Here is a 12,355-nt window from a genome sequence, read left to right on the forward strand (position 1 = left end):
CCTCTTAAAATTCACTTCTTCGGTTTCCTGAAAGGTCTTGCACCCCTTCAGATTCCAAACGTGGCACTCGGGAGGATACATGTAAATTTAGCTCCATGCTATGAGCTGTAGAAATACAACTCTCTGTAGGAGGTACCAAGATTTCCCAATCACAACCATCGGTGTAAGACAGAGGCCACATTCAGCACGTGCTGAATTCATGCCTGATCACCCACAGCCGCTTCAGTTCCAGGTACGCTTTTCTGTTGGACGGGATGGGTTTGAGACTATCAGGACTGGAAAAAATGGCCCATGATCTGAAGCAAGCCAGCAAGCAGCCACACATCGGTCAGATCCCATCATCTTCAGCTCCATAACTATTTCGGCAGGTACTCAGACACAGATGGGGTATGGACTGCGGAAACTTGCACTGTGCATAACATTTTCTGGCAACGTCTAAGAATTCTGGCACACTGAGGTATCACCTAGAGATGGATGGCTCTCAGGAGCTATTAATTTCTTAATACATGTAGTGTCTTCCATGACCATCAAAACAAATTTTAAACTGTAAATAGCCTACATTTAGAGTAAGTTTAGGAAGTGAGCAAATGAACGCAAGTGTGGAGTGTAACCTACTGCCAGGTCAGTCCTGGGGATAACACTGGCCAAACCTGTTTATAAAGTCCAAAGAATACGCTGTGGGAAAGCCAAAATGAAGCTAATAAAAAAGGGTGTTTGAAAGCCATTAATGGAACAGTTTTCTGTTAGAAACTATTTCACTAATCAGTAAACAAATAGCTAATACATGTTATCACACATTAATTCTGTCCAAATATTCCGTAACATGTTATTGAAGCATTTAACTTTAATTTCAATATGTACTTTAGTTTGCTTGTATTTTGATTTTTACACGGAAGTATTTCTTGTGACATAACAAAACAGAAACAGCCAAAATGATGATTGAAATTAATCCCTTAAATCCTGGTAAAATAGAACTAAATTCCGTTTCAATATTTTTCCAATAGAAACAGTTATTTAGAAGCCACATGTTCAGTAGTCAATAAGATTAAACTACTTCGCATAACTAAATGTGTCTGAAAGTTTGTGTTCTTGCAATGAAGTGCAATTTTGACAACCATCATTTGCATTCCATGTGCAGGATTTGTCTACCAAATATGCTTTAATTTAATCTAAATCGAATATATGGATTTAAATCAAAACAGGCAGACTCAGAAATATGCTGGATATTACTAAAAGACATATCTGACCCATTGTTTTTTCTTCTTTTTTACCATCAACCATAGAAAGCTTTATTCCAAGCCTGATCACACTTTCAGTTACAAAACAGGTGGCAAAAAATTACAGTTAACACACAAGATCTGCCATATTTCTACTTGCCTCTATTCTCATACTGGGTTTTCCACCCTGAGGGATGGAAAATAAACCTCTTCCATTTTTAACATAATGAATATACCTAATAGTAGGAAATACTGGGGTTTATTATTTTTAATTTCATTTTGTGAATCTTTTACTCTCCCCAAGCTGCCACTTGTTAGTGCAACAATCCAGCACAGTGCTAGTTGCTGAGGTATACGTGGTTAAACTAATTTCACCTCTGACCAAAACCGCAATGTTTTCCCTCCCCCCTCTTTTTTTTTTTCTTCTTTTTTTTTTTTTTTTAGGTAACAAAAGCCATATATTCAGCATTTTACATTTCTAAAAGTAATTCCATTCTAGAGCAAAGAATGGTTCTGTAATAGTGACAAGCTGTAAAAAGCAATAGCTTTATCTTTTATCACCCATAGAACTCCTGCTGTACTTTTTTTTTCTTAAAATACATTTTGTGCAAAATTAAGTTCTGTGTATGTCTATACCATAATTTGGAAAAAACTGTATATAAAATGTACTTGATTTTTAAAAACAATCCCAACATCAAACAACAGAGAAAGAAGAAACAGATCAGATGCAGCTGAAGTTTTCATATGAGAAACTAAATACAGTATGTTCTTAAAGCTCCAGTAATACATTCTTTCAAAAACCAGAATGCACTTTGGTCATTATTAAACGTTAGTACAGAGGCAAATAAAATACAAAATGCTTGTTTGTGTTGCTTTATATATAAAAATATTTTTATACCACATAAGTTTAAGGTACATTACTTCAAATCTTTCAAGATTCTGAAGATTAGCAAGCGTAGTGCAATGTCCAGACTCTTGTCATCTACTTACTTGTCATTTTTCAATATGAAGACACTATTTTGGAACCACAAAATGTAAGAATACTTGCACCTGGTGATATTAATCCTCCCACATAATTTGTAGATGGGAAGTTTGTTCCAGGTAACTTAAGTCTACATGGGTGAACATCAATTTTTGTCACGCTGAAGAACCATGAGTCAATATGACTGGTCCGTGTGGGAGGCAGGGGACAGAAGGCAGAGGGAGAGCTGGGAAACCCCAGCCAGGAAAGCGCTGGGGAATGACACCTGCTGGGGAGGAACAGGAGGAGAGCAGGTTATCTGAAGACACAAATCTGCTGACTACCAGGCTTCATGAGCTCTGCTGCTCACCAGAGGAACTTTTCTGTGTTAAGCTGTTCTTAAACTTCAATGTGGTATGAATGGCATATACTATAGTGTACAAGAGGAGAGCATCTATCTATCTTATGCTCAGTCATTCATAGCACTCCTTTCACCAGTAAATCTTCGGCTTCTTTAAATACTCAGCTTCAACATACAATATATACTGCTCCATAGTTCACCATAATATATTCCAATTAATATACATTTATATGTATATATATAAAGTTTCTCATTAAAAGTAACAATAAAAAGTGCACATATTGAGCATGCACAGTCAGAGCTGCGCAGAACAGCCCAGTATTTCAAATAAATACAATATTTAATTTTATCAAAATATCATACAGCATGGTAACCATTTACAATTATTGCTCTAATAAAAGTGTTATCAAAGAGCACTTGTTGACTTGTTATATAATACCTTGATTAATATCCCAGGATATTTAAACTGCAGCCTATACGAGTTTAGATCCTGGAATTACTCAAAATATTAAAAGTTCCCATTTGCATCTAATATTAATATAAAACGTTTATGCTACCTGTCATACTGTATTGTCAGTACTTTATTTTTTGTATATGTCTCACTTTTCTATTGCAACCAAACATCTATTGATGTTATGTTGTCCTCATAAATGATTGGTGCAAATGAAATATTCTAAGCAATTTTACCACATTATCAACAATCAAATGACTTCCTTATAGTGTTACCGTAACTAAAAATGTTCAGCACTGGCTTCAACTTTAACAACAGAAGTTCTCAGACACACAATTTTTGACCCTTCTCAAAGCTGACTCTTTCCAAAGCTAAACAAGTAATTTTGAAAAGAAAATATAAATGTCAACTAAAATGAACATAAACAGTGAGAAGTTGAAATAAATACAAAGATTGCACAAGACAGTCAGATGTAAACACTTCAATTTTCCAAATGACATCCTTGAAGAGGTTGTAGCATCTGAAATACAGATTTCAGTGGCTGCTTTGAGGCAGTTTTGTCAATCAATGAGCTTTTCTATAACACTGTGTTATCTCGTCTTCTTTATGTATTGTCAAGATTTGATCTTCCAGAGCTGGAAAAGTTCAAGCAGTAAATCAGTATTATTTTTCAACTCAGTCTTCCGTTTACCAGAACTGCAATACCACCACTTTCTTTTTTCCTACTGCATTTGCTGCATATTCTATAATACGCAAAATAAATTTTACATTTGTTTAACAGGGAAAAAAATGGACAGATGTAAGCAAACTCAGTGGCGAATTAAGGGCTCCGTGCTACAAGCCTGTCAAAACGAATGTGCCTCTTAACCTGAATCTTGAAATAGCTTCCAGAGTTTGCAGTTCAGAGCGGGGCAGAGAGTAGGGCCTAACAAGGTAGCCCTTCAGCCACGATGACACGACACTGTGTAATATTGGTCACAGTAATACTCTATCTACCATAATACTTCACTGCAGCGCAAGACAAGGATAGCTTGCATCTTTTTGCATTCCTTAAGGAGCTACAAAGTCAACAGTGAGGAATTCAAGGCAGAAATCAGATCTGGGATACAAAGAAAAGTCAAATAAGGTATAGTACTTATGTGTATGAATGTGTCTGTATGTCTAAGAAATCCTGGTAATTATGTGTCCTACATAAAGTTAGAAAGCCACAAAAATGCAAAAAAACCCCACAACCAAAACAAACAAACAAAAAACAAAAAAAACAAAACAAAAAAAAAAAAGAGTTAAAACAGCTGCCCCCCAGCCATGGGCAGGGACACCTTCCACTGGACCAGGCTGCTCCAAGCCCCATCCAGCCTGGCCTGAAACACTGCCAGGGCTGGGGCAGCCACAGCTTCTCTGGGTAGCCTGTGCCAGTGCCTCAGCACCCTCACAGTAAAGAATTTCTTCCTTGGATCTAATCTAACTCTACCCTCTTGCAGTTTAAAGCCATTCCCCTTTGCCCTATCACTACAGGCCCTTGTAAGAAGTCCCTCTGCAGCTTTCTTTTAGGCCCCCTTTAGGTACTGGAAAGCTGCTATAAGGTCTTCCTGGATTCTTCTCTTGGCGCATATGAACAAATACATCACTATTCTGATACAGCTTAAATGCCATAACCATTTTCAAACAATAGATCTTCTAGTTAATACAGTTGAGAATACATTAGTCTGCAATGTATGATCCATCTATCATAATATTCTGAACCCCATGGTGAAAAAAAAGGATGCTTAACAAGTAGTTACCTTTAGATTAAATCCAAGCAAGTCACTGATGACACCAGAAACAGCTGACAAGATAACAACTTGGGTGATATTATAAAGCAGTGGATTCATTGTAAGCCCATACAACCTGAAGGGACTGTCCAGTTCCTAGTAATGCAAAACAATGACATTAAAAGCAAAAATTACACAAAGATGTTTTTGTTCATATATGTATTGAGTGATATTCGATAGCTTAAGAAGTCTTCAAGTCACAGTTGAGTAAAACATCCTCCTATTCTTCTGCACAGGAAAAACAATGAGCAAGAAAATACCCATCACATTAACTGACTACTGATGTCTAAATAACCCTTCAAAAAATTGGAGGCTACCCAGCTAAAGCATCTACCAATTTGCTCATGAAGCCAGGAAAATAGAGAACTAGTTTTCCTAAGGTGCCATCATTTTAGAATTCCTTACAATTTTCCAGAAATCACCTTCAGTATTAAAACAGCTGACAGACAGCAGAACCACAAAAAACAGAAAAAAAAAAAAAAGAAAAGATTTTCCAGTGACAGAAGGCTACCTCACTACTATAGAAAATTAACAAAAATGTCTTTCCTAATGCATTTCCCTTTCCATTAATTTTGAGAATAATTACTGATGAACACAGCCAGAAAAGGAAGATGAAGGGAAAAAGTACTAATAATCATTTAACTGCTAATAATTTACTTTTTTTTTTTAATTGGAAAGATCAAATAAATTAGCCAAAATTAACCTGCAACAAAACTTGAACAAAACGGCTATTTCACCAATTTTCAGTTACTGGTGTGTGAATGAAGTCACCCACACATTTCTGGCCTACAAATATGTCAAATAAAGGAATAAAAAAAGTTTTAAAATATGAGTGGATTATATAAAGCATAACAACTATCACTGCTTTGGTCATTTATATTTTCTAGCTCTAAATTAATCTTCATCCCTCCCCTGCACTACATCCTGTGCCTTGCACAACGCCTTATAAACCCTTTTTTAATAAAGAAGAATGTCAGAGCTCTGACTCTTCCTTCAAGAGAGGTTACATAAGAATGAACAACCTTTTCATTTAGATGTAACATGGTATAAAACTGCTGCAAATACAAAAGCTATAAAAGGCATGATTCTGAGAACAGCAGAGAAATCCATTAAGGAAAAAGTTTTTAGATTTTGGATTCATCTTACCAATTTTGGGAGTAAGAAAACAGTAAGACTATTCAACATAATATAGTCTTCAGTAAAAGCTTAAGGATCAAAAACATCCAAAACCAAATTAAAAAAAAAAAAACAAAGAAAACCAATTCCATTTAGCTAATGGGCATGAAATACGTAATTGCATTGATCACTAGCTACCAAAAACTCATTGAAAGCTCATACTAGATGGCTTGGAAATCCATCTCACTTTTGGGCACATTCTCACAGTAACTAAGTGGTGGCCTGGGTCTGGGATTTGTGCCACAAAAGTCAAGTCCCCTTTGGAAAGGTCATGTCAGTTGACACATTTCTGAAAAGAGTAAAACACGAACAGTTTTTTTGCAAACACTGAGAAAAGCATGAAAAAGACTGAAGTGAATCAGATCAAGGGTTGATCAGCATCCTGCCACCAACAGCAGCTGCTTCTTACCCTACCTACATTCTCACAGCACACAAACATTTCAACACATGTGATACCCTGAATCTGTCTAGTCTACTTGTTCAGTCTCTCCTTGAATCCAGATAACCTTTCTGCATCCAGTGTCCTTTGACCAACAGCTGCACAAGTCTGCTACCTGACACACAGAGAACACTTCCTTTTGTTTGTTCCAAAACCAGGTCGTAAAAGCTTTGCCATTCCTTATTCTTATACCAAAAGAAACAGTTCATAACTGACTTAGCCAGGCTCTCCACATCGTTATAGCATAACTCTCAACCTAAGCTGTTGCTTTGTCCGCTTTGAACTCTTCCTGACTCTGTCAGCCCTCTCATGAAAGTGCTGCATATTTTTTGAGATGAGACCACACACACTAGCAGAAATACCCCATCATCTCAGCCTCTAACTGACTAGTTTAAACAGAGTTTAAACTTCATTTTAAGAACTGCTCCTTCTTGCACAGGAATCAATGGGGTAAGTGGCTAGAATTCTACATACGGTAGAATAAGGCAGCAAGGTCTTAAAGCACCACCATACGCAAACCCCTCCAATTGTTTCTCTTAAGAGGCTTGAATTTTCCAGACTGCAGCGGAAAGGTATGGAGGCATTGAAAGATATGGTTCAAGTTTACTGCACGATAATCCAGCCATTCCCTCTACTTACAGGGATCTCTGCACATGGAATCGGTATCAGTCGTGCTATACTCGAACATGGTGGGAGGGGTGTGTGAACTGAAGGAAGTTTATCTGAGGGGGAGGAAAACACTTCTGTATTTGCCAGTCATTCCTGGGGAACTGTTCTACGGGACCACTCTATCTTGGACTAAAGGAGGAAGTTGATTCCCTGAAGGAGAAATCACAATACTGTTGTTACCTCACTTCTGAGTCCAAGAGTAACAAATCAGTAGCGCCTCTTTAAGAACTTTACCATGACAGCAGAATGTATAACAAGATCCAAATGCTGAAAGCTGAAGCTTTCACAACAGCCAAAGTGGTTAAGCACTGAAACACCATGCCGAGAGAGGTGAGGAGGCAAGTCATGAGTTTGTTTTTTTGTAGTATCAGAACTGGCTTCCTCTTTGAAAGCCTACTTTAGTCAACTGTAAGTTATATACTGTTAATTTTAGTGTATAAACACATTAAGAATACTAAATCTAACTGATCTTATTTGTTCATAAAAGCCAAACCTAAAATAAAATAAGTTTTTCAAGTGTTACGTTTATTACTCTCATTTGGCATTCAAGTAACCCTTAAGTAAGTTTTGGACTAAGGAAATGTTTAGTCTGAAGGAGAATGAGACATTTCTGGGCCAAGAATTAAGCTCCCAGACAAATGAAAGAACAAAACAACTTGCTTCCCAAATTATGACAGATCTGTGAGTCTGAAAGAACAGACAAACTCAGCAGAGGCAATTTAGGATCAAAAATGTCTTCCCGAGAACCTCAACCACTGCTTTGTTAACAACAAGAAGTTGTTCTATAAAAGCCCTAAGCAGGTCCATGCTCTAGCTCCAGATGAGTGAAAGAAAGATGATTTTTCTTCTGCAGAATTCTAGAAACGGAAAGTAATAAAAAAATTCATGTTCTCTCACCATGAAGAAGTACCTTCTACTCACCAAATATAGTTCCCTGACAAACAGGATATTATTGCATAAGCGAAAAACTTCTCTACTAAAATTCCATGCAAAAAATAATTGCCAAATAGTTCAAGGGCACAGCTGACATTTGAATTACATTAAATGAAATCTGTACCTTTAGTTCACTTATAAATGGACCTACGTAACAGTTTCTCTCTGTCTTCCAAAAAGATTAATCTATCACAGTAAGTAAAGACGACATCAAGGATAATCTAGTTTTAATTTGAAATGGTAACCACTGACAGTTTTTAAGAGGAATTACTTTTGTGGAAGAGCACAAATCCCCCAGCAGCTTATTACTAGAACCAGATATTTACACTCCAAAAAACCCAACAACATTGCATCATTTATTTCTCAAGCATTCATCATCCTGTCCATCCTGAAGTACCTTCTCTCGGGCTGCTCATATAGTTTAAAGAATAAAATTTATTGTATATAGTAATAATTTGTAATCCACAATGATAGCAACATAACAAGACTGTAGCGTGTGAACAAGTAGCATTGCTGTGAAAGAGTTACAGAGCAGATTTAAACCAAAACATACCGCGTTGCCCGCAAAAATTAACCCAAGCGACCCATTAAGCAATCTATTCTGCTTCTTAGTTACATATAATATTGTAATAGTGCTTTAATTCTTACCTTCAATAACTTAGTAGCAAGTTTTAAAACATTGTTCACTAGTGTCAGCTCCTCCTTCTTGTTAGGCTTTTTCTCCATTTTCAAGTACAAGTTTATCTGATTTAAATAAAATAAGAGTATCACCACTTACTCAGAATTTAAAGGAATTCGGAAATATTTAACAATAAAATGAAATGATTAGTCAGCAGTCATATAACAGAACAGTGATGACGTTTCTGCAAGGAAGCAAATTTTTTGCTTCCTTTTTAATATTTAAGAGCAAATACTGGTCCAGTGCCATAGGAAAATACAATGTTTTATGATACAACAAAATCTATTTGACACTACTACAGCAACAACTTTAAAAGCTCAATGCAGTCCACAAATTAGGCAAGAAAACCAACCCCATATGTTAAGGTTTGCATAATTTCTTTTTCCTCCTTCAATAATTACCCGAGATTTGTCAATTCATTTCCAGGTCTTTATACTAGCATGTAGACTTTAAAGGCTTAACAACTCCAAAAGATACTGAATAGACTGAAATGCTAAACCAATATTCTGCTAAAGTATAATTTCTTTTGAAAGATTTTAGTGTAATTGAGTACTTCATGAGCACTTTTGAGTGCAGAAAAATCAATCTTTCTAGTGCCTTGAAATATCTGAAAAATTAATTAAACTCTTCATTGCTGTAGAAGAACAGTATATTCATCATTGAACACTTCTGTGTTCCAGATGTTTTTAGGTCATTGTTTCTGAGAAAGTTTAGTTAAGAGTACACATTAACTCTCTTTTGCCCTTCCAGCAATTTTGAAACATCAGCTTTCATTCTCAAATAACCTATCTTTGATATCTTAGACCAGGCGAAGGCTAGTTTTTCTTTTGTAATGCATAACAAAAGCAAATCAAAGGAAAAATATCTTGAAAAGCTGTGAACTTACTATTTTAGGATGATGACCTTCATCAACAAAAAAAATTAACAATTCAGCAATACGCTGAAGCATCCTTCAGATGACAGAAACTCTTACCAAGCAACAGAAGTGAAGTTGCAGAAAGGAAGTGATGCTATATGATGCCATGATATATTTAACCACCTTGTTTAAGATGGTTATTGAAATAAGGGCCATGGACATCTGAACAAAGTAACTCCCTAAAATGGTCACTGTTTCTTATACAAGTTAAACCCAAAAAACTATGCCTCATATATTCCAAGGCATATCAAGCTCCTGAACTACCAAACTCATTTTAAATTATGCTTTTAGAGGCAAAGAGATTCCAGTTTTTAATTTCAACTTGATTTCAACAATTCAAGTGTTTATAAACAGAAATAAACTAAGAAAAAAAAAGGCTCTTGTGTTGGATTTGCATTGCAAGGTTTTGGTAGCAGGGGGGCTGCAGGGGCAGCTTCTCTGAGTAGCTGCTAGAAGCTCCCCCATGTCTGACAGAGCCCGTGCCAGCTGGCCCCAAGGCGGCCCACCACGGGGCAAGGCCGAGCCCGGATAAATATATCTGTGATAATATATTTAAGAAGGGGGGAAAAAAATCTGCACGATCACAGCAGAAGAGAGAAGTGAGAGTATGTGAGAGCAACAGCTCTGCAGACACCCCCCCGGGCTGGGCAGCAGGAGGCTGGGGGGGCTCCAGGCCCCGGGGCAGAGGCTCCCCAGCAGCCCCCGGCGGGGCGGGCTGTGCCCCCACAGCCCGGGGAGGCTGTGACCCGCGGGAAGCCCATGCTGGAGCAGGTTGGCTGGCAGAACCTGTGGCCCTGTGGGGGACCCACGCCGGAGCAGTCCATGCCTGAAGGACTGCACCCTGCGGGAAGGTCCCGCGCTGAAGCAGTTTGCGAAGCACTGCAACCTGTGGGAAAGACTCATGCTGAAGAAGTTCACGGAGGACTGTCTCCCATGGGAGGGCCCCAGGCTGGAGCAGGGGAAGGGTGTGAGGAGGAAGGAGCAACAGGAACAGTATGTGATGAACTGACCGTAACCCCCATTCCCTGTCCCCCTGCGCTGCTCAGGGGGAGGCAGTGGAGAAACTGGGAGTGATGTTGAACCCAGAAAGAAGGGAGACGTGGGGGGAGGTGTTTGTAAGTTTTGATTTTTATTTCTCATTATTCTGCTCTGATTTGAATGGTAATGAACCGATTTCCCCAAGTTTAGTCCATTTTGCTGTGACGGTGATCTCTCCCTGCCCTTACCCCCCCACGGGCCTTTCATTGTGTTTCTTCTCCCCTGCCCAGCTGAGGAGGGGAGTGACAGAGCGGCTGGGGGGGCACTGGGCATCCAGCCAGGGTCAAACCACCACAGCTCTATTTAGAAAGTCTGAAAAAACGCTAGGCAATAAACCCTAGGAGGGTTCAAATCTCTTAACAGCTACTATGTTGTCATTAATTTATGAAAAAAAACCAACAGTCAATAACAAATTTTGAATCAGGAGGGAAGTTTGAATGTATATATATGCACAGCCACCTACCATACCCATTCTGAGAGTTTAAAACTGGCAAGACCACTTTGATCAGACCATACGTCATATTTTACTCAACAAGGAACCACCGAGGCACTTCATTTACAAGACAAATTAGAAACACTTTCAGAAGGACTTGAAAAAGTAGAGACAAACAGCATGCAGTCAAAAAATCCCTTGATGTAAAATGATTGATCTTTTAGTTTCCCATCATAACTCCTAATCATGAAATTCATAGGTTGAACACAGAAACGGATGGAACTTCGCTACAGGAACTAGACTTTGCAATTTCATCTTTTCTGGGAAGCATTTAAATTGAATGTGGGACTGAGGTTTGTTTGTCCTTTTGGGTTTTTTCTTGTAGTTGTTTGTTTGTTTGGGCCCGTGACACCTCTGGCCAACACGGAAGAGATGCAACATGTAGATGCACTTGTCATTGAGAGGTCAACTTGACCATGGATACTATTGCACAGGTTACCCATGAATGTGAAACGTACTACAATCAAGAAAGCCAAGCCGTTAAAGCTGCTCTGGTATGGAGAACAATGACTGAAATTTAAATATGGGGAGGCCTGGCAAATTTGATTAGATTACATCCCTTACCATGCACTAGCCTTCACAATAAGCCAAGGCTGGGCTTATGTCTGTCCTCAGGCAGGGAAATTCACAGATTAATATAAAGCACACAGATGTGGCTGCAACTTGGCTAACAAAAAGTAGATTTTGCAATTTCATCTTATCCCTGAAGCATTTATATTGAATCTGGGGGTTGAGGCTTGTTTGTCCTTTCTGGGTTTTTGCTGTAGTTTTTTGTTTTGTTTTAAAGCTTCATTCTCTTCTCAGTAAGCCTAATAACATTAGTATGTGATTTTCAAGGACACCAGTTCATATGTGCTTCCTTTAGATCAAGTGAGTGTCAGTCAATTGTTCGGGTTTGACCTCTCATGAAAGGCCAAAATATTAAGACTTTCATGAGTGTCTAAGAACACTGTAAATATGCTGTGGTATCCAGCTAGTATGTGAAACCAGTCCAAAATGAGTTCTACTCAGGGTGACGTGTATCCTTTTTATTTTCTGAGAAACAATAGTGAATTCTATTCCGGTTTTCACTTCATAAAGCTCTCAGGCATTTTTAAGGGAAATTACTTGTAACAGGATAAGGTAGATTCAATACAAAGCTAGGTGTCTGATGACAGTACTTTCCGCATTTCTTTTTGGGCGTATTTTGTTGTTTGTTTGGGTTTTTTTTT

The 12,355-nt window shown here is 38.1% G+C and overlaps 1 protein-coding gene across 4 annotated transcripts in view; it reads right to left on the reverse strand.

Annotated features, from left to right (window-relative positions):
* Window positions 1-933: 933 nt before the first annotated feature.
* PHTF2 (putative homeodomain transcription factor 2) overlaps window positions 934-12,355 on the reverse strand; it is a 73,238-nt gene continuing 61,816 nt past the window's right edge. For all 4 annotated transcript variants that reach the window (XM_055711724.1, XM_055711721.1, XM_055711722.1 and 1 more), the window contains 3 exons: window positions 8,667-8,762; window positions 4,772-4,897; window positions 934-3,625 (listed from right to left, as the gene is read on the reverse strand). In XM_055711724.1, coding sequence (XP_055567699.1) covers window positions 3,605-3,625; window positions 4,772-4,897; window positions 8,667-8,762 — 243 coding nt within the window. In that variant the 3' untranslated portion in view covers window positions 934-3,604. The remainder of the gene's footprint in view (window positions 3,626-4,771; window positions 4,898-8,666; window positions 8,763-12,355) is intronic.

Source organism: Falco cherrug, chromosome 5 (genome assembly GCF_023634085.1).
Source record: "Falco cherrug isolate bFalChe1 chromosome 5, bFalChe1.pri, whole genome shotgun sequence".
Lineage (NCBI taxonomy): Eukaryota > Metazoa > Chordata > Aves > Falconiformes > Falconidae > Falco > Falco cherrug.